The sequence below is a fragment of the Limulus polyphemus genome, unplaced genomic scaffold (genome assembly GCF_000517525.1).
Source record: "Limulus polyphemus unplaced genomic scaffold, Limulus_polyphemus-2.1.2 Scaffold98, whole genome shotgun sequence".
Lineage (NCBI taxonomy): Eukaryota > Metazoa > Arthropoda > Merostomata > Xiphosura > Limulidae > Limulus > Limulus polyphemus.
The window spans coordinates 394581-422271 of record NW_013665708.1 but is presented as its reverse complement, the minus strand read 5'-3'; the positions used below and the strand labels follow the sequence as shown (position 1 = coordinate 422271).

Sequence of the window (27691 nt, the reverse complement as noted above, 5' to 3'; positions counted from 1 at the left end):
TTACTACTCTCTCTCTCTCTCTCTCTCTATATATATATATATATATATATATATACGTCTAAAAATACAACCTCATATAATATTAGAGAAGGGTAAAGTATGAAGTTTCTTAATGAATTAATAAGACCTGGAGATGGGACTAACTTTAGTTTTGTTTAAAACCAATACTGTCCTCGTATCGACACTTTTTTTAAATAAGCGTTAAGTACAGAATTTATAACGACTCTGCTACGCATTTAAGAGATATGTAAATGTATAGGGTCAAGTAGGTATGTATATTACCGAATACAATTTTAATTATTAAAATACACAGACTATTTTCACTATTTCTACCTTACAGCCTGAGGGAATCAATTAAATGCTAAACGTCACGCTCACACCAACATTATAAACCTAGCCCACGCGCTGTGACACAATCTCATGCTGCACTCACACACACATCAAAAGCATACAAGTAAAACTCACAAATTCTTTTCATTTTAGAAGTTACACACAAAAAAGCCTCTGTTTTCTACAGAAAATCTGGTGAAGAATGAAATTCTCCAATCTCCGAGTAATTTCATTTAAAAGTGTAAAATTATAACCATTGATTACACACGCGGATTTTGTTACGATTTTTATTTTAATTTAGCATCAATAATTTACAACTCGAATTAAAATAACCTAGCGTAACTATATGTTTCAAAGGTGTATAAGAACGTTACCCTAAACATATAGATATCGGTCTTGTATTTTGTGACGGATTTATTATTATGTATTTATTTTAATATCGATGTTTACTTAAATCAAATTTATATTTGGAAATGTACATAACTTATACTGTTAAATATGTGTTGCGAAACACCCGCCTATTCTCTAAAGTTGAAGAAGATTCTCGAGTGTAAGAATCAACAATATACGTGTGTGCGTAAACGTTGGTGTTAGCATCATCATTGTTATGTAAAACTGAAATTTCAAGACACTCTCCACACGCATATAAGTATAACTAATGCGACACGCACAAAAAAAACAAAAAACAGTATATATATTATTAGTTTGCTATAGTTGGTGTGCTATAAACTTCGTAAGCTATAACTGTGATTAACGCTTATTAATCGGGGATTTCAGATATATTAACCAGGAACGTTTATAAATTTCGAGCATTACAAATTATTGAACTTCAGTGGATTCACATCAGACATTAGTACTTTTACGAAAACATTACCTAACGTCACCGGTAGGAAAAATCGGCGTGTGATCAGTGACTTTCACAGAACTAGCTAGCTCCCTATTAAGTGAATTGTACCTTTGTCAACTCGAAATTAACTCGCTCATAAGATATCAAGGAAGTTCCAGACTAAAAAGAAGACTTTATATTGCGTGTAAGTTTGTGAAACTTTTGTTAATAAATCATTGTTTGTAATAACTATTTGTAATAACCGTTATTGTATATTGTATTATTGTTTGTGTATTAAAATATATTTGTCTTTAAAAAAGAGAAAATGTCCGTATCAATCTTGTTGGCAAATATCATAAATTGGAGATATATTGGCATTTATTTAACTACTATATTTAAATTATCATTTAGCTCGGTTTCAGACCATTCGAAATTGTAATAACTAACAATTTCTTAATCTGATACCAGATAAATTGGTATATAAATAAACCTTTTGGATCACATACAACATCGTCAATTACGTCGTCCTTAAATGAGGTTATTACCACACAATCCTTTCCTTAATAAACAGGATGGCGTAGGAAGACAGCCTGCAGGTTCATCCTACTAGATACGTGTTGTTCTATGGAAGACCTTGGCCAACGACTGTGATTTAACCAAGAGATTTTATAACATAGTCACTAGTCACACACAAAAAAGGACGGGTTAATGGACAGTCACACGCGCGCGCGCGAGCGTACAAATATCCCTATCTGTCTTGAAATATACATACAGCTACATTATTTTAGCATAAGACCTCATATATTTAAAATAGTGAAAGGTGTTTCAAGTGCTATTCTAATTCATATGTGGTATATGATAAACTGTGGTTAATGTTCTCTTCTAATTCAAATGTTGGGACCGGTAAAATGTGTTTAATGTACTATTCTCATTCATATGTGGTATATGATAAACTGTGGTTAATGTTCTATTCTGATTCAAATGTAGGGACCGGTAAAATGTGTTTAATGTACTATTCTCATTCATATGTGGTATATGATAAACTGTGGTTAATGTTCTATTCTGATTCAAATGTAGGGACCGGTAAAATGTGTTTAATGTACTATTCTCATTCATATGTGGTATATGATAAACTGTGGTTAATGTTCTCTTCTAATTCAAATGTTGGGACTGGTAAAATGTGTTTAATGTACTATTCTCATTCATATGTGGTATATGATAAACTGTGGTTAATGTTCTCTTCTAATTCAAATGTTGGGACCGGTAAAATGTGTTTAATGTACTATTCTCATTCATATGTGGTATATGATAAACTGTGGTTAATATTCTATTCTGATTCAAATGTTGGGACCGGTAAAAAGTGTTTAATATACTATTCTCATTCACATGTGGTATATGATAAACTGTGGTTAATATTCTATTCTGATTCAAATGTAGGGACCGGTAAAATCTGTTTAATATACTATTCTCATCCATATGCAGAAAATGGCAATATAAGAGGAGAAAACATTAAACTTTGTTCCATGTACAATTCACAGTATTCTCAACTCTACGTTGTTAGAAAACTTTAGTACAAATATCCTGCATCGAATTAATCAAAATATACGTTACGTGGAACGTCTATAACTTCACAAGTTATAGAACTTGTAGTCAAAGAAATAAAACTCTTTCCTTATCATTAAGTGGAATATATTTTGTATTATTTACCAGAACAATCCTAAAGAACATGGCTACGAAATAAAACCGTTGTAACAGTAATTTCATTATTTATGGTCCCTCAGCGAAAAAAATGTTTCTATTTAAAAAGATAATCTTGTAAACATAAAAAAGTGCTTCATACATCTATATAACTTTTGTTTAAATAATTTTCGTGTTATAAGACAAGTACAAAATTTATTATTAAGCTTAATTATCGGCGTATACTGGCCTAAACTGGTCAGGGTATGCAAAGTTCGATTTCGTCGTGTAGGCCTATACTAAATTTCTTTTTGTATACAAAATAAAAAGTGCAATAACCCTGAAAGTATATAAAATGACGTCATTATAGCAAAAGTAAAACCAGTTACTATAAAAATCTTCAAGAATCGCCCTTAGCAAAACGTACAAGAAAGAATGTCAAGATTGCCATCCACTCATGACATGTTACTCAGGGAAAACAGATCAGAAAACTTTTCAGTAACATGATATTGGGGATAGGGGGTAACCAATTTGATATAAAAACCTTTGGTGTATAAACGGCAATACACCAATTTGATATAAAAACCTATGGTGTATAAACAGTAATACACCAATTTGATATAAAAACCTGTGGTGTATAAACAGTAATACACCAATTTGATATAAAAACCTATGGTGTATAAATAGTAATACACCAATTTGATATAAAAACCTATGGTGTATAAATAGTAATACACCAATTTGATATAAAAACCTATGGTGTATAAATAGTAATACACCAATTTGATATAAAAATCTATGGCGTATAAATAGTAATACACCAATTTAATATAAAAATCTATGGTGTATAAATAGTAATACACCAATTTAATATAAAAATCTATGGTGTATAAATAGTAATACACCAATTTAATATAAAAACCTATGGTGTATAAACAGTAATACACCAATTTAATACAAAAACCTATGGTGTATAAACAGTAATACACCAATTTAATACAAAACCTATGGTGTATAAACAGTAATACAGTGCAGTAGACATATGGTAGCACATAATTTGCGTCCTTCTGAATCAAAGAATAGGGTTAAATAAAATACAACGGGAACCTTAGAAATCCCGGTAAGATGTTTTTAAAAGTTTAATAGATGGTTACTTTCTGTAACAAGTAAGTTCAGAATAGGTATGCAAGGAAAGCGGAACTAGTAAGTTTTGGAAGTTCATACCACCTTGTCTATTACACGTATTTTCAGAATGCCAACGTCCCAACAAACTCTTGTTGTGATTGTAGACAGTTTTTGTTTCTACCAGCTTGTCATTACACGTGTTTTATCAGTGTCAACATCCCAACTAACAGATATTTTTCCCTACCAGCTTGTCAGTACACGTTGTTTATCAGTGTCAACATCCCAACAAACAGTTGTTGTGACAGATTTTTGTTGTTTTTTGTTCCTACCACCTTGTCTATTACACGTGTTTTAACAGTGTCAACATCCCAACTAACAGTTGTTGAGACAGATTTTTTTCCCTACCAGCTTGTCAGTACACGTGTTTTATCAGTGTCAACATCCCAACAAACAGTTGTTGTGACAGATTTTTGTTGTTTTTTGTTCCCGCCACCTTGTTATTCCACGTGTTTTAACAGTGTCAACATCCCAACAAACAGTTATTGTGATTGTAAATAGTTATCATTTATTCATTTTTTGGACGTTTCTTGAAGTATTAATGACTTAGCAAGCTTTGACCGAAGAATAAATGTGTACCCAAAAGATGCGATGACAGATTTATTATTATTTAAATCATTTCTAATTCTTGACAACTAATTATTCAAAAAAAATCAATACAACAGAGCTTACGGTTAATGTTTCATAGACGACTATTTCTTATTAAACCCCCCGGTGGCTCAGAGGTATGATGGCTTATAACGCTAATTATTGGGTTTCGATACCCGAAGTGGGAAGATCACGGTTAGCCCATTATGTAGCTTTGTGTTTAACATTAAACAAACAAATTTCTTCTTAAAAAATGAACTGAGTCTTCGCGACTAGGAGCAGCCCCCCAGTGGCACAGCGGTATATCTGCGGACTTACAAAGCTAGAAACCGGGTTTCGATACCCGTGGTGGGCAGAGCACAGATAGCCGGTTGTGTAGCTTTGTGCTTAACTTCAAACAAACAAAAAAGGCCAGGAGCAATTTTGATAGACGTGGAAAAAGTGTAGTAGATATATTAACACCAAAGATCAATTGAAGGAAAACGGTCACACAACGGTGGCCGTAAGTAATGTCATGAATAATACTTGTAAATAAATAAAATTATATTGAAATACTGAAGGATTAATACTGTTTCACTTAATGTTATTGTGTGCACTAAAGGAATATGAGTTGAGAAGCGAATATTACGCTGTTTCTATTATAAGATCAGTCTTCAGAGGATTTATACATGCTTATTTGCTGGGGATTGGCACCGGAATTTTCGGATTATTGTCAGGGGACATAACCAACATCGAAACTCTCGGTTTATTATCAACTTATTACACTAGCCCCGAAGCTCTTAACTTAATGTCAGGGGTTTTTATTTGCACATAGAATTTATGACATACTAAAATGTGAAGTTACAGGTCAGGGGAATTTATCTGTACCTGGACAAAAGAAGTATGAAGAAACATATACGTTCACTGAAAACATCTCAAACATCTCACATTAAAAGCTAAATCAATAGTAGCACATTTACAGGCCAATCAACTACCAGTAAAATCCGTTCATTTTCTTTTGCTTCAATATAAAAAATAAATCGAAATATCTTGTCAAAATTCTTGGATGCAGAATTTTAAGTATATATATATATATATATATACATTTTATATTATAAAAGAATCAGTAATTATTTCACGTGTATAAAAGCAGACTTTGTTATAGTTTAGCAGTATCATTAGCATCAAATCAATAACTTGGTCATGACTAATAGCTTCTTTACAAATCCTACCGCGACTCTCACGATAAGGTAGTGCTGTTGAATTCAGTAAAGTCAGTTTGATCGAAAACTTTACGCAGTTGAATCATCTACGAGTAACTCTACACAGACAACTATCACTCTGATTACACGCATTTAACAGGTTAAAACGAATTTTGAAGAAGGTGATTTGACAGTTTTGTCCTTTGATTTTATACCTCTTTTAAGTTTCACAATCATTCAACGAAAGTCAAAAGATGTATTTTTTTTTTAACTATAATGTTTCTGTTTTAGAATTTTCGCGCAAAGCTATACACGAGCGTTATATATACGTAGTCGTCCCTAAATTTGAATTGAGAGACTAAAGCACCTAGTCAACAGCGCCAGCCGTCAACTCTTGAGCTACTATTGACTGAATGAACAATCGGGTTTGACCGTCACTCTTATAACGCACTCAATATCCCAGAGAGTAGAGTACGTTTCTGCGGTAACGAGCTGCTAAAGATGAGAAACTGAGAGTGACAAAAAATGGATGAATATTCTGTTAATCTCCATCCAAACGCATCTGTTTAGCATATGTGTACTAAGCTTACTAAAGCACATAATCTCCATCCAAACACATCCGTTTAGCATATGTGTACTAAGTTTCTAAAGCACATAATCTCCACCCAAACACATCTGTTTAGCATATGTGTACTAAGCTTCTAAAGCACATAATCTCCATCCAAACACATCCGTTTAGCATATGTGTACTAAGTTTCTAAAGCCGTGCTTTAGAAGCTTAGTACACATATGCCAAACGAAAGTTTGTTTGTCTTTATTGTACCTTCTTGAAACACCCACGAATAAAATATTGTATTTATTTTGTAACAACTGCTTTGTTTTACAATCCATTCACCGGACTGGGAGGTTATGGGGGGGGGGGGGAGAGGTACGTAGGAGATATTGCACCGAATGGAGGGGTTGTTTACCTGTATATAGCCTAGTTCGATATACAGAACTACTTGTAAACATTATTGTTATAATACATTGGACATTCAGAAATTGTGAGAAACGTAGAATACTGATGATAGTAAATTTCAAAACGAAGTTAGTTAAATGACAAATTTCTGTTTGCCTGTAACGAAGATTTTGCTGCGAAGGATGTGGAGGCGAAATTAAGACAGACACTGATTGACTGTTGGTCTACGTATTAAAATATAAACGCCTTTATAACTTATATTCTACTCTTCTATCGATGGGCTGAGCGTGACTCAGTGGTTATCTTGCCGGACTGTAGGTATGCGGATTCTATGTTCTTGTCCCGTTAAAGCAAAAAAGAAAAAATCGTACTCCACAATTTAAGACCGCTAGCGCATTATAAGAGTGATGGTCAAATCCTACTACCTAAAAGTAGCCCAAGAGTTGGCGGTGGGTGCTGATGACTAACTGCCTTTTCTCTATCAGTTCAAAAGTACGGACGACTAGCACAGATGGCTCATGAGTAGCATTGTAAGAACATTCAAAAAACAAGCAGAAATAAAAAAAACAACTGATGTCTTCGAGTATCTGTGTTTTTTTAATCCATGATTTTATAAACTTCGGTAGTCTTAATAGGTTGCTTACACTTTATAACACTGTTTGAAAGTATAGAATATACATTGATAGCTTAAGCAAGTAGTTGTTTTTATAGGATACTTTCAGTGGTGTAATGTCCTACTCATTCTATAATTAGTCATATAATATAAAAACGAAATGTTATGTTCTGAGATTTTGGTATTATAATTTAAAGGTTGTTGTTGCTTAACTCCTTAAACCCAGTGGACGCTGTATCGTCCGGCTGAAAATCCCGATTTACTCATCGGACGGTGACAGCGTTTTTTCCCTTCATTCTGCACTAAGCTTGAAAATTACCAATGACCTTTATTTATATATTTTGTATAATCCAAACTGTGTGACGTAACAAAATAATGTTCGACAGTCTTGATCCATTTTGGACGTGATGTCACCGCCAAGACATTGACTAAAATGTTTAGTGTCCGAACAAGAAATGTTAGTTTCTTTACGCACTGTACATATTAAATCTTGAAAACAAACATATAAGGACATTTCAAACAAATAGCGTGTAGACCATGAGTTACATAAACAGGAAGGACCCATCCTTCAGCATAGTCCTATACTTTATATAGTAAGTTTCAACATTACGTCGATGATTTTTATTTAAAATTGCAACCTTTCTCTATGCCTCATTTACTCAACCTCCTCTTTTAATTCTACCTGCAGCGACAAAAAACGTCTGTTCCTACCGGTCTTGCTATACGTTTAACCGGTTCTACAAGGGCAGGTGGACATCGTAATAATAAGCTAACTCCCTTGCTTTCGTTTCCGTGTTTGAATACCCTAAAGGTGTAGTGGTCACCTTGCGAATACCTTTCTTCTGAGGTCGATGAGAAAACTCAACCCTAGACTGTAAAGAGGCTATTTACTAGCTTGCAATATGAAAAAAACAACCAGTTTTTTTATATTTCCATGACATGCAAAATGCCAACTATAATATAGCATTATGTTTCTTTATTTGTATTAGCTTACAAATATAAAATATTGCATACAGATTGTAGTGAGGCAAACGTATTCTTTACACATGCGACATCAAAAACTAGTAACGTACGAAGAAAAATCGATATTACACACTCTCTCAAATGAATTTGTTCAAATATTATCTGTAGAAACTGATCGCATTATTGTTATATTCAAAAATAATAACGCAGAAATTATAGAATAATAAAAATATCCCAGAATTCCAAATACGTTGAAGAGATTTACCCTTGACGTGTCTTCTAGGATCAAAATGTTTTTTCGTACGCTGAAATTTATGGCTGCGAACTTGTGTTCTGTAACAAACTTGTATCACTGCAGCGAGTTTTCCTAGCTACTTGTTGCTAGGAGAGACATTTCAATACACGTTCCTTGTGAACAGCAATAAAAAAGGAAACACTATTACAAAGCATTAAAAAATACAACAATAAATGTTACTTTGTATCAGTACAATAAAAAATAGATAAACTATATCTAACGTCAAACAATTTTCGAGGCGAATTTTATGGAAAGGGTTTGTTTAATGCTCTGAAGTCGTCAGTGAAATTGTAAGCTTGAGCTCGTAAGACAAGTGGGAAAATACACGTGCTAGAAAGTCCGCGAAATTTGTCAAAACTTCATATTTCAGCTTATGCGCTTAAATATTTCATTTTAAAAAACTTTGGTGTAGAACATAAATTCTAATCAAAAATTTTAGTAACATTTACAGAACTTCACCGGTCAGGTTTATTGCAATAGTGAGTTAAATTTTACTCATTCAAAGTTTACATTGTTGGAGTCTAACAAGACACAGGTACGATTCATATAACTGTAATTCGTTGTACAGCGAGTGAAATTTTACTCATTCAAAGTTCACATTGTTGGAGTCTAACAAGACACAGGTACGATTCATATAACTGTAATATAACTGTATAAAAACCGTTTTCCTTTAATTAAAAAAAAAACTGCCAATTATAATTCTTATTATCAGCAACGTGTTTTAAAAGTACCGGTAACTGACCTTTGATCTTTAAACTCTGGCCTTAAAATGACAAAATCTTAATAAAGCTATATTTTTTAAACTTATTATTGCTGTTATATTACAATTGCAAATAGCCTAAAACTGGATTAAATTGTAATTTAGATTTAGTAGTTAAATAAATGCCGATATATATCCAATTTATGATATTTGCCTTTATACAAATATGTTTTAATATACAAACAATAAAACAATTTACAATAACGGTTATTACAAACACTTATTACAAACAATGATTTATATACAAAAGTTTTACAAACTTACAAGCAATATAAAGTCTTCTTTGTAGTATGGAACTTCCTTGATGTCTTATCGAGGGTTCACGATGAGCGAGTTAATTTTGATGTGGGTACAATTCACTTAATAGAAAGCTAGCTAGCTCTGTGAAATTCACTGATTACACGCCGATTTTTGCTACCGGTGACGTTAGGTAATGTTTTCGTAAAAGTACTAATGTCCTATGTGAATCCACTGAAGTTAAACGGTTTGTAATGTTCGAAATTTATAAATGTTCCTGGTCAAATATATTAAGTTTCCCGATTAATAAGCGTTAAAAGAATCACAGTTATAGTGTCCGAAATTTGTAGCACACCAACTAAAGCAAACTAAAAATAGATACTGTTTTTAGGCGCGTCGCGTTAGTTATATTTATAGGTGTGTGGAGAGTTTCTCGAAAATGCAGACCACGTAACAATACAAAGCTACACTAGTGTTTACGTACACACACATGTTGTTGATTCTTACACTCGAGAATCTTATTTACAGAATAGGCGGGAGTTTCGCAATGCATATTTAATTGTATACGTTGTGTACATTTCTAAATATAAGTTTAATTTAAACAAAAATCGACATTAAAATAAATATAGAATAATAAATCCGTCACACTGCACACACAACTATATTACCAAATCTATTAGGTGACAATACACCTTGAGAATCAGTTGTCATGTTTACTGATAAAGAGTGTGGTTACCTATCGATGATACTCAACTGGCGCAACAGATTGCCCCTTTTCTTGTAAAGCAACTTTCGAGTTAAGTAAGGTTTCGAGTAGGTCTCTTCTTTCCCACAGCTGTTGTTTTAAATGTTCCAGAGCTGTTCAACTGGATTCAACGCAGGGTTCTGAGCTATTCATAGCACACACTGGATGTTACTTGTTCCAAATTACTACTCAATAGTGTATGTGATATGCATTATCAAACTGAAAGAGGTATGATCTTTCCCATAACCAAATAAAACAGCTACCGAGTAGCTTATGGGCTGCAGCGCGACCGTGAAACTCATCACATGGAGTTCCGTGAGTGCAATGGATTTGCTGGCCTACAGTCTGAAACTTTCATTATATCTCTGCAGAGAGACATACTGTTTTTTATTGTTTCTTCTCCTTCCAAATACTTTTAAATCGACCGCCATTCCTTCATTTCTCGGCTGATTATGTTGAAATTTGGTAGGGTTTTACCTTAGGCCAGCACGCCCCGACAATTTTTTTTTTTTTTTTTTTTTTTTTACTTAGACCTTTTAAATAGTTTTATGTGGTCAAAAGTAAAACAACTCAAAAATGTATATTTTTGGGCTCCTGTGCGGTCATATTTACAGCAATCAAGATAAAAATTTTCAGGAATATCAATTTTCATGCGCCCAGCACATTGACATACAAAAAAGTTCGATTTGCCCATTTCGAGTCTTTTTAGAGAGGCGAGAACTGACACAAAAAAGCATAATTTTGGAGTCAATTACTTGGCCGTATTTTCACCAATTTACATGGGATTTGGTACAAAAATACTTTTCTACAGATTCCACACATTGACATAGAACAATTATAAGAAGTCAAGATATTGTTAGGATTTTTTGACAAATTACTCTGACGTATTTCGGCCAATTTATAGATACTTCTAACAGGTCCAAAACAGAGATATAGACAATTTTGGAATTTTTTACTTTTGCTCAATTTTCCAGCGAGGAAAGTACAGTTTGGGGTTTTCGCGAACTATTCATGTGTATTTCAACCAACTTTCATGAGATTTGGAACAAAGAGACCTTATTGCATGACCCATGCAGTGATATAGATAGTTTTCAATTTTTCACGATTTTTCTGGTTTAAAAATTGGCCAGGTTGGGATTGTGTGGCGGAGACATGTTGCATTCGTCTGCGAATGTTGGCCTCTTTAATTAAACCTCAAATTACTATCTTGTTTGTATACTGTCCACTTCCGGCAGATCCACATATTCATCGTGTTAAGTAATGATATGTTGTTGTTGTTTATCTAATAAAACACTCAGTATAAAGACCTAATTACAAATAGGAAGAAACCACACATTTCTACGTAAAATACTTAAAGAATCTAGCAGTAATTAGCGGAATTATATATTGGAGGTATTTTTGTTAAATTTTATGTGCTACTCGTACGTTATTAGGTACCCTAAACCAACAGACATGGTCCCACAAGCAAATTGGTGCACAAATAGTTTATAAAATTATGTTTAAAATGCCGAGGGAGTTTTTGTCTATTGGTGATTCTAGGTTTAAAGTGTTAGGCGTTAAATTTGATGCTAGACGTGGAGCTTCGTTGCATAACACGTTTCAAAATTTATACGATAAAAAAAAAAAGCGAGAGAGAAATTTTACGTAACCGGGTCGATATTTCATATTCGAATGTATATTGGTCTTTCTTTTCTTTAGTACATAAACTAAAATGAAGTTGACATATCTTGGACACATGTACTATACCAATGCTGCATTCCACTGTCATTCCTCTTTAAAAGCACACGAGCTCTTCCCTTCATAACAAATCGAATCCAACTAGCTAACTGTAGAAGTGCTCTAAACAGCAATGTTCCATTAAAAGTAGATAAAATTCAAATAAGTACAGGACTGTTACTAGTGGGACGAGATGTTCTGATCTAAGACTTACGGTAATTTAATGTTTATCTTCTAAAATAACCTGGCGTTTGAAAGCAATTATACTGATAAGTAAATTTTTTATTGTGCGAGAACCGATAAATGTACTTTGAATTGCCTTTTGGTAATGTAACCATCACATCTGAAGATCTTTGCTGGCACTAAGATATTTTCTTTTCTTTGTAAAAGTACTGAAAGTAGTTGCGAATAATTATGTACATAAATTGTATTGAAAATTGGAGAACGAGGCATATCACTGTATTTTATGTTCTCCTAGTCAACCAATTTATACACACGACAATTTTATTAAAGAACTTTCCTTGAGCTTAAAACTCAACTCGCCCGCAAAAGTAATGAGCATTAAAAACAACTGGAGAAATCGTCAAATAAACTACCTTGAAGAGTTCTTCATTTAGATACATTTGGTATGATTTTTCTCAACTGTTGTTAAGATGTTCTGCTTTAACTGGATGAACAAAAGGTCGTTAACTTGCGCTAATCCTAAAGGCTACTTACCATAAAACGACTGTTCAATAGGTCCTGTACTTTTTTGGCCATGTATATATTTCACGTCCTAATGGAGTGAGGTCAGACTCATTTCGAGTGATGGCACAGAGACTTGCTCAAGCTAGTATGATTTAGGAGTATATTTTCTTGATTTTGTTCTTCGTCCTGGCCAACGGTTTGTTTGTTGTTAAGCACAAAGCTACACAATGGGCTGTCTATGCTCTGCCCACCGCGGGCAACGAAAACCAATCTTTAGCGTTGTAAGTCCCCAGACTTAATCCTGAGCCAGAGTAAAAGTAAGAATTTCTCTATGCCCCAGCAGCAAGAAGTATATGTAATGGACTTAGAAACTGGCCAAATTTAGGTAAAGCTCCAGCATATATTTTGATTGTATGAACAAAGATTGTTATTTTATTTGTACATTTTCCCCTGTTGGTTTCTTCTTTGTTTTCTGTGTTCGGTATGTTCTGTGCAATACATTTCCGGAATTTACCGTATTACCGTTTACTCAAAATTATTTTTCGAAAAGTAGAATGAATTCAGCTTAAGTCTGCACAAGGAATATTCATCAGTGTTACCCAGCCGGATTTGCCAAACAACCCCCCCCCGTCCGCCCCCCCCCCATTATCTCTACAAGGATGAAAAAACATATGTGCACCTCCCATATATGAGGGCTAAAAAAAATTTAACTTAGCGCAGACGGCTCGTGACCCCTGAAAACCTGCTCGCGACCCCTTGGGAGTCGCGACCCACCCACCATTTGAGAAACATTGTTTGAGACTGTGCTTCAGAAACTGGCTATTACATTATATCTAATGGTACGGTTTTTTTGCCACCAAATTTGGCAAAGATGATGAAAGATAAGAAAAACTGAAGAGGTTATTTCAATATTGGAAATTATGCAAGATGTTTTACAACTTAAAATAACATGTTTATCTAAAATATAATACAGCTTATTTTCCGGCCCACTCCTTTAGGCCCTTATCCTTTTCATCTAAGTCTATATAGATTCCTTAGTTAAGTGCAACCTTTCTAAACCTACATAGCACTAACGTATCATTATTTTATATTATTATGATTATTACCATATAGCTTTATAAAAAAAGAAGCAAAGGTCTTTCACACCAACGTCACCTAGTTCCTAGTATGGTCAACAGGCTGACGAATAATGTTAGTTTTTTTTATATATAAAATGAAAGGAAGCACAGTCGAACACAGACAAATGAGAAACTCCATTAAACAATAACCCCTGCATTTATTAGGATACTAACGTTCAATCAAATTCACCAGAGCAGTTTCGCAGGTTTATTATATTTTTACATATACAGGTCAGTATTGTTTTTTGCAGACAGCGATTTACGAGTACATACATACATGTTTACTAAGCTGAATTAGAACGTGCGCACCATTCCGTATCATGTTCTATACCGGCTTCAACCGCCTGAGTTATTCAGGTATATTTATTGAAAACTTCAATAACATAATAATCACTAAACCTTCAAAAACTAATCAAAACGCCACCTAACATATTTCAACTTAGAGGGACAACCAACAGTCGCGATGTTCATTTTACTCTAAGATATTCCTTTTCACGTGGTTTTTCATTTCCTTTTATTAATTTATATGTTTGTAGGTTTACGAAAATGAAGGTTCTGAATTATATGTATAAATATATATGCAGTACGAATTGTATATATCTATACAGTTAGAGGCATATTTTTCCAGCGATGAAAAATATACCGAAAGTAGCGATTGTGCGATTTTTGACCATAGAATTCGTATTAAGCGTCTATTACTATACAGTTTAATATTATACACGAGATCGACGAGAGGGAAGGCAGCTACTCAGCGGCACCCACCGTCAACTTTTGGACTACTCTTATGTACCGAATAGTTGGGATTGACCGCCACTCTTATAGAACATGCATGGTTCCAAAATATGGAGCACGTTTTTGCGGCAACGAAACGTAAACCACAAACTAAATAAATTACATCAGATCTACAAATTCATCCAGCAGTTTCAAAAACAACAACGAAAAATTACTTAAAACTTATATATCGCGATAAATATATTTCAACCATACATTACTTTCACAAATATATCTATGATATATTGCGTATCAAAGTGTTGGAATTCAAAAGTATCGTCACAGCTGGAAATATATCCGATACTTCACTTTCAAGACATTTTGAGCAACATTTACTGCAAGATTTGATGCCGTTACCCTTTGGTTGTTCAACGGTAAACTTAAGGGCTTATAACGCTGAAAATTAAGCTTTGATACCTGCAGTTTAGAAGCTTATTGTTGAGCATAAATAGCTGTGTTGAATTTTTGTGTTATAAGTCCTCAAGTTTACAGATGAGTCATTAGGGGAGGGGCGTAGTAGTAATCATACAATTAAACATGTCGTAAATTGTTAAGCACGGTGTTAGGTTTCCATGTTGAATGCAGGTTTTAGAGCTTGTGCGTGTGTATTTAACATGTATTATGCCAATATCGTTTTGAGCCACGGTAATCACTACATGAAGATAATGTCTTTACAAAATAGGACACCCATCTACAACGTTTCTGAAAGTGTTTCTGTGGCGTAGCCTATTATTAAACCGGCATACACCAAGGGATCTGGTCGTGCTCTGCAGAGCAATGAATTATTATTATTTTTATAAATTACACTAGAAGCCTTTTAATACAAATATTTTAAAATATTTTGGTCGCTTTCACAGTTTAAACAAGACCGCATGCAACAGTTACGATGAAAAAAAAGTCTATAAAATATTGAACAATAAAGCAGACTGACGTATCGTACCCTAATTATGGGGCTTACTGTCATGGGTCGTGGACTTTTACTTCGCCATAAAAATGTTAATCATTGCAAGGAAAGCCTTACTCGCTGTATGAGAAGGAATATAGATAATATATATATATATATATATGAATTTCATTTCTCATTTCTTTAAAATTTCAGAAAATTACTTTTGTATGACGTAGGAATGATTAACTATAAAAATGTATTCAAATTATTTCCATTTACTTTGTTGAGTACATACGTATATATATGTCTTTATAAGAAAATAAATCCAGCTTTCTCACACATTAATGTATAAACACACCAGTCTTGTCCAACAACGTGTGTGTGTTTTATAGCAAAGCCACATCAGGCTATCTGCTGTGTCCACCGAGAAGAATCAAACCCCCTGAATTCAGCGTTGTAAATCCGAAGCCTTACCACTGTCCTATCTGGGAAATGACTAATAACATTGTGAATCAAAGAACAGATTGGGTCTCAATCACGTTTTCATGAAGAAAGGAAAATAACATATTAACTTGACAATTTTCAAAAATGGCAAATAACACTGATTCTATAATAAATTTAAAGTTTTTTGTTACTTTTATTTTAACTTTAGAGCCGATGAAAATATTGAAATTTCGTTCCCATTTCATTAACTACTTTCAATGGTTTGGATGTAATTACTGGGTATTTTTTTTTTTTTTTTTTTGCAGACAACAGCTAAACAACGACCGATTTTACCGTATTTGACAATATGGCCCCATTCAACCAAGGACCCCTCCCAACAAGTCTTCCAACTAAAACACAATAAACACTATTCGCAGTCTTGCATCATCTTTTGTCTGAACTGCGTTTGATTTAACCCATGACATTTCAAGTTCACGAAACATGATAATTTCTGGGAAGAAAGTTGATAAAGTAAATAAAACGTACAAAAGACCATAAAATACGTGTGACCTCATTTCCACTTTCATCAATCAATGATAATGGAAATGTAGGGGTATAACGGGTGGGTATAAACGACCCACGCACACGGTGACAGTATCAGCAAGTCACTTGACTTAGCCTGAAGTAACAGGTGGGTTTTGTTAGGTTTAACATTCTACACCCATCTTCCATAAAACATAAGATCTAAGTTAATACAGAAAGTAATTGTTGTAATGATGTATTTCTGGGTTGCTACTGTAGCAAAGCAAGTTCTGTGGTTACTTTTCCGACGAAACATGAACATACGTACAATTTGTGTCGTCCACGCAGTTGTAGAACGTTTATATCGTAACCTAGTTTACACCATAACAGTTGATGTTCTTGAAATGTATAATATAAATAGCGCCTGATCAACCCTGTCATTAGTCGTAAGGCCTTGTCGACACCGAATATGGCAGATACAGTGTAGTTGACATATATATAACTTATTCGTCTTTGCGTTCAGTCATAAGTCCTTACAATTATTAATATGGTTTTCTTCCGTTGACGCTGTCGTTGCTTGATGCACTCTGGGAACAGGACTGGCTTGCTGATTCGCCAGTTTTCTGAACGATAATAAAATAATAACAATTGTTGGTATAAACTAAATTAGATAATTAATATTGTGTTTTAATCCTTGCCTAATTCTGATTGGGAAATGCCCTAAACAAAATTGATAACACTTACAGTTCACACCATAACGGCTGTTGTCCACGAAACTGATGATATAAATAGCGCTTCTACCAACACTACATATATCGTATGCCAATCGGCTTGATGAGTCCTGGTATTTAACAAAAGGCCTCTTCACATATTACAGACACAGTGTGGTTGACATTATTACACATTCTTCTGTGCTTTTACTTGTGAGTTCTTGGAATTACTAATGTGGTTTCGACACATAAAAAGCTTTTCTGGGACTGTAAATTTATAGCATTACCTATCGAACATAATCTTAACCATCACATGGGCCATTTATATATGAAAGATTCAACTCCTTGATGTTGCCTATTGTACAATGGCCCGATTGCCTGAACTGCTTGATTAAGTCATTAAGGTATCAATGTGAATATTTGCTAATTTTATATGCTTTAGTCGGTTTCGTCTTGATTTTCAACCAATCAGGTTGTTTTGTGCGTTGGCCTGCTGTTAGTTAGCCAACCAGCGTTTCTTAAGTTGTCAATTTTACATTCGGTTTACATTCAGCTTAAATATCTTTTGTTTGGTTATCATTTCGTTTGCTTTCATTTTAATTTCTATGTTTATTGCACACTTTTTGTTTGTCTCTTCGTCGATATCATTTATTTCCAAATTTACTTGCCGAATTATTCTACCCTTCTATATAAAGGGGTCTAACTACCTGTTTTAACTCATTTTAACTGAGACTGCCACACATAAAGCAATATATGAAACTGTCTAAGGAAACCTAACTCCGAAATCACGAGGCAATCCACGCCCTTCTATTAAACTTTAGATTTAACAAAATTATTGAGAGTTCGTTATTTTATGTTTTTCTCATCTAGAGTTTCTCGAGACATTCTATTTCCTAACACGATTCCACTGGAAACATGTGTCAGGAAAAAATTACAATGGCCAAAGCTAGAAGGTAAAATCTCATAAAGGGAGTTGGTAAACGCTAATATCTCATGTCATCCCTGTGAGCAGCGCTGGACTAATCAAAATAATAATTTTGCAATATTGGGTATTATCAGACCAATATCTACGCTGATAAAGAGTAAATTTTACCCAAAAGTAAAATAGTTAACTTATTATTATATCATTATTATTTTGAAAACATTATTTACGCTGTCGTAATGTATTTTCTGAACGGCACCATTTAATAAGCATATTTAATATGAAAATTGCAACAGTTAAACATTTGGCAGAAAGAAATCAAGCTTTTCGCGGAAATGTTGATAGGTTAAATTACTCCCGAAACGTTCTTTTTTTCAGTTCAAGTAGAACTGATGGCAAAGTTTAATCTAATAATGAATGAAAACGTTCGTAGGTTCCTAAAATAAACGAAGTCGATATTATCGAGCCCTGAAGTCCAGATTGAACCAAAAAAGAAGTCGTTAATGCAATTGTTCTAAAATTAAACGAACAAAGTACTACTGGATAATGATACAAACCATCTAGAGCAGCTGTTGGTGTTTTAAGAATGGTAAGTATCCAAGTAATGGAAGTAAATGTCCAGCAGACTACAGGATATGTTCTATCAGAGGTTATTCTGTAAATGTTTACGAATGTTTAAGAATGGTAAGTATCCAAGTAATGGAAGTAAATGTCCAGCAGACTATAGGATATGTTCTATCAGAGGTTATTCTGTAAATGTTTACGAATGTTTAAGAATGGTAAGTATCCAAGTAATGGAAGTAAATGTCCAGCAGACTACAGGATATGTTCTATCAGAGGTTATTCTGTAAATGTTTACGAAACACGGAGAACCGTTCGAAATTTCTGTAATTTTAAGTAAAACGTTTTAACTTAAGGAGTATAAGAAAATCTACGAAAACATGTAGTTAAAAGGTATAATTTGATGTTCTATTATATATAAAATAAAAACATTTTGGTAGAAGCAACAATATTTCTATTATTTTATAAAATTAAAGCACTTGCATTGTCCGGAACCACTGAGGTGGCGCTACTGGGAGCTTCAGTTTCGTCTCTGACTTTGTCAAAGTTACTTGTGTTCTTCTGTGGTGAAAAATATTTTAGATATGTGTGTGGACCTTCAGTAACGTACTATGTGAAATTCTAGTTCCCTCCCTGCTGTGAGTTGGCCACCCCTGACCTCGATTTTTTGCGATGAAACACAAAAATCATTTTTGTTCCGTCCGACGCTACAAATTCTTGAAACCGATGAAAAACATTTTCCGTCTGTTTTTTTTTCAGAGAAACGTTTGTGTTGCGTCTGCTAACGATAGTCCATTCTAACCTCCTTTGTAAATATGACACTCGAACGTCTTTCCGACACTACGTGGAAATGTAACATCGAAAGTGTAAAAACTGTAAGATACGAAACTTTCGAAAGGTATATCGAAAGCACTAATGAAATCGTACAATTTGTTATTTATTGATATAATTCATCAGACATAGCCGCATTTTCTTCTGCTTAACATGGGCTAAGATTGTAAGTCTTCGTGTGATTTTGACCTCTCGATGACCTCCCCCAACCTCCGCTAGTCAACAAGCAAACGTACAACTCAACCGTAATTCAGTCAATGGCACAAGCTCAACTATAAGAATTGATATTGTTATTAAGTCAGTCAACAGTATAAGACAAAACATTCCTTTCGTATAGAGAGAATATTGATTTAGAAGGTGCCATGACAACCACTAAAGAACCGAAATAATCTGTTTCAACATTACTGCAGAGTGTAAACTCGTGCTAAATAAAATATACGTCTTGCTAGTTAAGAATCTGAGGATAAACCAATCATTGCTGTACAATAACAGTTCAAAAGTGATTTTTGTTTTCATTGTAACTGACAGTGCTTTGATGAAATAGAGAAAGATCTGATTTACACCGTGATTAGATGTCAATTTTTAAGATTCCTCCGTGACGTTAAAGCAATTCAAAATATAGAAAAAAAAATTAACTAGTAAAATCCAGCGTCGACGAAGTACGCCAGCTGTTGTAACATCAGCTAAATCCAGCGTCGACGAAGTACACCGGTTGTTGTAACTTCATATAAGTCCAGCGTCGATGAAGTATGCCGGTTGTTATAACTTCAGCTAAATCCAGCGTTGATGAAGTATGCCGGTTGTTGTAACTTCAGCTAAATCCAGCGTCGACGAAGTACGCCGGTTGTTGTCACTTCAGCTAAATCCAGCGTCGACGAAGTACACCGGTTGTTGTCACTTCAGACAAATCCAGCGTCGACGAAGTACGCCGGTTCTTGTAACTTCAGCTAAATCCAGCGTCGACGAAGTACGCCGGTTGTTATAACTTCAGTTATATCCAACGTCGACGAAGTACGCCGGTTGTTATAACTTCAGCTAAATCCAGCGTCGACGAAGTACGCCGGTTATTGTCACTTCAGTTAAATCCAGCGTCGACGAAGTACGCCGGTTGTTGTCACTTCAGCTAAATTCCAGCGTCGACAAAGTACACCGGTTGTTGTAACTTCAGATAAGTCCACCGTCGACGAAGTATGCCGGTTGTTGTAACTTCAGATAAATCCAGCGTCGATGAAGTACGCCGGTTGTTGCAACTTCAGCTAAATCCAGCGTCGACGAAGTACGCCGGTTGTTGTCACTTCAGATAAGTCCAGCATCGACGAAGTATGCCGGTTGTTGTAACTTCAGCTAAATCCAGCGTCGACAAAGTGCGCCGGTTGTTGTCACTTCAGATAAATCCAGCGTCGATGAAGTATGCCAGTTGTTGGCGAAATTTATTTAACGGTTGAACTTCAAAGTCTAGCTACAATTCTCCCAGAAACATTTAACGTTCTTGTGATTTAGTGAAAAATTGTTGTAGAATTTGTAACATAAGAATTAAAAAGTAAATTTATGTTGTTAAGTGGGAAAAATAAATTTCTGACTTTCGCTCAAAACTTATGCTCTTGTGTATTCAAATCAACTTTCGGCCTCAAACTCTTAAACAAATCAAAACTACACTTCACACCTAACTGTTGTTTTCTTAGTGCAATGCTACAAAATGGATTACATGTACTATGTCCACCGCGGGAAATCAAACCCCGGATTTTACCGTTTATAAATTTACCGATGAACCATCGGGTGACCATACTTGATACAAATATTTTATCTATCCAAAATATTGTTATTGTTCCTTATGGCATATTAAAATAAAATACCTTAAAGTACTGTTCTAATTAATACGTCAGTTCTATTTCGTTGAATTTTTCTGCGAATATTAATTATATTATATTATTAATGTTTGGCTAGAAGTTATGAAACAAAGTGACCGAAACATGGGAAGTTTATCTTAACTATATATATGTCAAGCAGAGTTGTTCATCTTGTGTCACAACTTTGTCGTGAGGAACTAGCTGAACAATTTCCTTGAAATTTGGTATAAAGGAACTCAGTGAATCACCAGAAGTTCGAAAATGACGTTTACTGCCGCTCCAGTAGCATAGGACGAACGGATTGTGTGCTATGGCTCAAAATAGTGGAAGGAACAGCTCACGCCCCCATTTACAGCACAGCTTTAAGTCCAGCACATGGCGGGTATTTTTGCTAGCCATTTATAAATTATAGTACTTTAAAAAGCGCCCATATTAATAACGTTAATAACACTAAATTATAATTGTTAGGTTTCGTATATAGCCTAACATCTAGTTTAGTTTAACTGTAAATCACAACATCAAATGGAAATAAGTTTATTTATTTATATACTACTGTATAATGCTGGTAAGAATCAGCGTAATCTTTAGAAATCAAGTGAGCCTACTTTTTTGTACACCTGTCAAATAAACGTAAGACTATTAGAATTTTGTTAAGTACAATATAAAGAAGTGTTACAAGTATCAACTTTACAGTAGTGTTTGGCCAAACTGAATACTTGTCACGGAATTAAAAAACAACAGCTTTAATTCCTAATAAAATATCTGTGGTGAAAAAACACTACATCAATATGAAACACATGGGCTAAATGGCCAGGTCAGAGACTCATAGGTTTAAGGTATAACTGTCACTAATATTAAACTACTAACTAGATGCAATGCAGCCAGTAAACATCATCCGCCGCCACAAACACTTTGTACGACTTTTAATCGAATCACGAGATTAATTGTCACTCTTATAACTAAAGCACTCGCAACTGAACGTAAGTGGCAAGCTTAAACCATACATGTTGACAAAGTTCCCACAGACCCTCTGCTGTACATATAACCCACATTGCTGCTAGGCTAAATTTGAATATTACTAAACCCAATTTATTTTCCAGAAATTTTTATTGCAGCTACTACAACATTCTCTAAAAGTTATTTTTGAAATTAATACCTAAAAGAAAACTGTTTCCAAACCATCGCAAAACAAATTAATTCTACAAGTTTCTAGTGTTCCGTGGTAATAATTCCATTTAATCATTTCAAATAAGAATTAATAGCATCCAAGCCAAGCTACATTTTACCCATAATATTAGTTATAATTATATAGGCTATCCCAAGCTACATTTTATCCATAATATTAGTTACAATTATATAGGCTATCCCAAGCTACATTTTATCCATAATATTAGTTATAATTATATAGGCTATCCCAAGCTACATTTTATCCATAATATTAGTTATAATTATATAGGCTATCCCAAGTAACATTTTATCCATAATATTAGTTATAATTATATAGGCTATCCCAAGCTACATTTATTATTTTTAAAGTTAAACGGAACCCAACAAAGTGTAAATAACACTAAATTATAAATGTTAAGTTTCGTATATAGCCTAATATCTACTTTAGTTTAAATTTAATCACAACAGCAAATAGAAATAATTTTATTTATTTATATACTACTGTATAAAAATGGTAAGAATCAGCGTAATCTTGAGAAAACAAGCAAGCTTACTTTTTTACACCTGTCAAATAAACCTAAGACTAATAAACCAGTGGACAACAAAAGCTGCGGCAATATATCAAGCAATCTACCGCCATACGCGGTACATCTTGCGAACTTTTCATCAAGACACGTCTCATTACGCTACTGTATTCATTAAATACCGACATCTGACATTTTATGAAAGCTACTTTGTACAAGAAATTTTCGTAAAAGTAGTACTTGATTTCTTAAACACTCCTTTATTCCATATGAAAACAATGGCACCAAGAAATATCAATCGTTTTTGTACTTACCAGAACGGTGCGTTCGAACAGACGAACTGTGAATCGTTCCATCCTTCTGTATTCGAATTTGAGAAGTGTCAGTAAGGCAGTACACATTCGATACAGAATTTTCCCATTCTCTTAAAAAACATTTTGCTGTCTGATAACATATTGCCCAAGCATGTTCTTCGTTAATTGGAGCATTGAAAGACTGTAAAATAGACGATAACCTTACACAGCCATATTTGTCTAATTCGCATCGGGGAGTCGTACGTCTCCCCTCCGCCATGATTCATTTGATAATGCGGCACCAGCTCTCGAAGCAAACTGCACTGCAGACCAAAGAGCTCCGTCAGGGATATGGTGTACCGTTAACCATACAGTGTAAGCTTGCTGTCAGTTCTTCAGTCAATACCCTATAGAAATATACCGTACCATAAAAATTTCTAATTAAGTATAATTGTAGTTGTAAATTATAACTTAATAAGTTTAAAATTTATATTGTCATACTTAAATTAAAATATCGCCTGAGGCGCAAAAATCTTCAGCGCTAAGGCTGACATTTATTTACAAACCACTAACAAAAACTTGGTAACAGACCTTCGACAATATCCAAAAGTATAGAAGGGTTACGTTTTTACCTCCGAATTCCTTACATGAAATGTTTACGTAACATAAATCAAACAAAAATGTTAATCTAATAAAAAGGAGTTTTGATAAGCCATATTTCAGGGTGAAACAACAACATTATGCTTCTCTCTTCCTTGTAAAACTCTAAAAAATGTTTTATTTTTAAACATATAATGCCGATTTGTTTACGGTATAGTCTAATACAACTAACAGCTCTTCCATTCATTATACTTACAGCATACAGTTACAGTTTGATGAATCTCGGGCGTTTGAATGGGATGTGTTTTAGTCTAGGGATGATTGATTTATTTACGAGTAGTTTCTATTTGAATTGTTTGCGAAACCATAAAATATTTTACCAATTTCTATCCTGATAATAATTGAGTGTTAAAATTTTAAAGGTATTTCGCTCTGAGGAATAACTTCTAATAACACCTTTATCAGGTTATTTTTCTCTCTCTCACACACACACACGAAATATATCAACAAATTTTGAAGTTATGCAGATTTTCAAATTTCCAGTTTTCATCTAGTAGTTGCGCACACAACATATAGGATAATGTTATTACTCATATTAATGCACAACACCGAGAAATGCGCCCAACAGATCGTAATTAATTTATAAGCAGTAGACGTTTTGGTCTACAATTGAACTTTGGTTTTGTTTGGTTGTTTGTTTCCGCACAAAACTACAAAAAAGCTACCTATATTGGTTATCCCTAATTTTAGATAAATATACTGAAGTGAAGGCAACTACTCATCAACATCTACCGCCAACACTTAGGCTACGCTGATCGACCATCACTCTTATAATACACTCAAGGTCCCGTGGACCCTCAGGTTCACAGTCCGGCACACTGATCACTAAGTAACGCCAAGATCGTTTACATTTGAAAATAAAATAAAAATAAACGAGTAGGCAGTTATACATTTTTTATTTTCTGTTTTGAAGTGATATGGGATTACTTTTATTTTCCTCGTGACTAAGATCATGAACCTATTATTTGAGGTTACTAAATTACGTAATTTTTGACAAGTTTGGAAATAAACGACAATCTTCTTTATCGTATAAATGAAGATGGCTTGTTGTAATGAAATGTCATATATCCTGTATAAATACGTCTATTTCTAGTCTAGATGAAGTTTGGTACAAAGATTTTGTTTTACTTTGTATGGTAAACCCTAATACGACATATTTCTGTCTTAATTTTATATAAGTTAGAAATTTCAAAGATCTCACTGTCTCAGATTTAACTTTTTCATTTTGAACTTCTATTTTCACATAAAATTTTTTATTTTCCTTTTGTCGTTAGAGGCTTTAACCTTTTTAACAGATATAAAACACTGTAAATTTGGTAAGTTGTATTTTGATACTTCTATTGAAGCAATGTAGAACGTATTTGATATTGTTTATAGGAATAGTTAGTTGTTTTGTGAGTGTATGCTCTTAAAATGTCTAGCAATTCACTATTAACGATATTCCACTAAAGTATCGTTTAGCTCCATCTCGTGAGAAGTGATCTCAGGAAAATATGATGAGTAATAAACCTTAAATATGATTAAATATTTTATTTTTCTGGTAATATTTTTACTTTTCAACTTTTTCTGGGACCTACTAGTGGCACATGCAAATTACACACACACAGAGATGATTTAACCTAAAAGATTTTAATAGTTTTGGAAATATAATACTCTTATAAATAACACGCTACTCTTGTTTAATTAAAGGGCATTTAGTAAACCTATAACAGATATTTCTCTAAGACTGTTTCAGTATGCAGGCTAGAATTTAATATTAAATTATAAAATAAAGATGTTACGTCAGATACAACAATTACAATAACTTCGGTCACAATAACTTCAAGCCTTTGAATTACAGTTAACAATAACATATTATTGTGGTATCAGTATTTTTGTGCATTAATTATCATAATAACAGAATAAATGTTTTGATGTTCTAAATATATATATATATATATATATATTCTATTATTGTTCTTATTTTATATTTGTTCATTTTAATGAAAAAATGCCAAGGAACGTAAAAACAAAACAAGTTAAAAATCGATTAATATATTAAGAAATTTTCTTTACATAGATAAACCCAACAAAACCTCGAAAAACTTCATTTTATTAGCAAAAATTGATTCATCAAGCTACTTTCTGGCCTCCTAGTGGCACAGCGGTATGTCTGCGGATTTACAACGTTAGAAACAGGGTTTCAATACCTGTGGTGGACAGAGCACAGATAGCCCATTGTGTAGCTTTGTGCTTAACTACAAACAAACAACAAACTCACTTCTGGACAAATGAATACCTATTAAACCACAAAAAGCATGCCGAGCTGAAGAAATACTGACTTTAACATTAATTATGGTTATGACGTTAAAGCTTTTATATTGAAACTTTGACAACGCCTTCCAGAACCACATTAATGAGTCAAAAATGTACTTAGAATAAATGAAAATTACAGCATCCCTTAAAGACAGCATGTTAACTTTATAATGCAAATTTATTTTTGATCGTTAGAACTTTCGTTAATAAAGTTAATACTCTGCAAAAAAGATTATTTTACAATATACTTGGTGTTCAATACTGTGGAAATTATTATTTTTATATATTCTCTCACTAAGATAAATAATTATTTTGTTTTATACACTTTAGAATCTAGAAATTAAAATTAATGTCTTTTACGTTTATTCAATACCTCATAAATTTTGTTATGTACTTGGTTCTAGATCATTTTTTTAAAGCGTGCCACACGAGCCAGCCCAGCATCTTTTAGTACAGAGCCTAAAATGGTCAACAGGAGGTCGTTCCGGAAACCGGTGATTTAGGGTTATTTCGATATATCTCAATGAATGAAGTTCAGCACAACTTCCAAAACGAAAAAATAACAAGCTACAACAAAAAACAACTAAATATTAATGAAAATATGACACGATGAAATCTATATGGATTATACTATGTATGGTGGTACCATACTGAGCATTATACCATCCTGCATTACAAAAACGGCATTTTAAATTTAAGAGTCGCTAGGGACATGATTATGTAATGCATCGTGCATCTGCTTCAACTTCAACATTGCATCTTTGGGCTGTACTGTACCGTTAGTTTCACAAAATATTGAAACTAATGATTTATTGTATACGTTTCCAATCCGCCTCTTTGAAGATAACGATACTATTGTGCCCATTGTTTTATGTTTCGCTGTCAATGCTGTAATCAATTGATGAATCTCCGATATCTTCGAATAAGTTCTTCCCCATCCCACCTGGACTCACGGTTTAGTTTAATCGTTACACTTGAATAATCACATTCACAACCCCATCTAGAACATTTCAAGTATGTTTCATTGCTGCATCATTTTACTTTACACGTACAAGTTAACTCCTCCATGTTGGCTCTCATGGTCTTGGGCCTAACCCTCGAAAATTGTGCTAAACGTCTTCTTTTTATCTAATCAAAACCACCCAAACCTTTCCGGAATGACTCATTTTTTTTATCCACATCAAGATGCTGAGCTGTCTCGTGTGGCAGACGTTAATGTAGTGACTGCACAATAACGATAATAAAATACGTTCCAGAAAGGCGTGGTTGAAAAATTTGTCCATTTCTTCTTTATATTGTTATATGCGTACAAGTAATGGTTTAAATGCGTCAAATCATGTAAAAATATAGTTTGATAAAATGTGATTTGAATATTAAGTGTTTTTACAATTACACTGAAGTGT

At 33.8% G+C, this 27691-nt stretch overlaps 1 protein-coding gene across 1 annotated transcript in view; it reads right to left on the bottom strand.

The window, feature by feature from the left end:
* Nucleotides 1-23613, bottom strand: part of LOC106469631 (protein spire homolog 1-like) — a 125790-nt gene extending 102177 nt beyond the window's left edge. The window contains exon 1 of the mRNA XM_022399127.1: nt 23355-23613. Coding sequence (XP_022254835.1) covers nt 23355-23613 — 259 coding nt within the window. The remainder of the gene's footprint in view (nt 1-23354) is intronic.
* Between the last annotated feature and the right edge of the window lie 4078 nt (nt 23614-27691).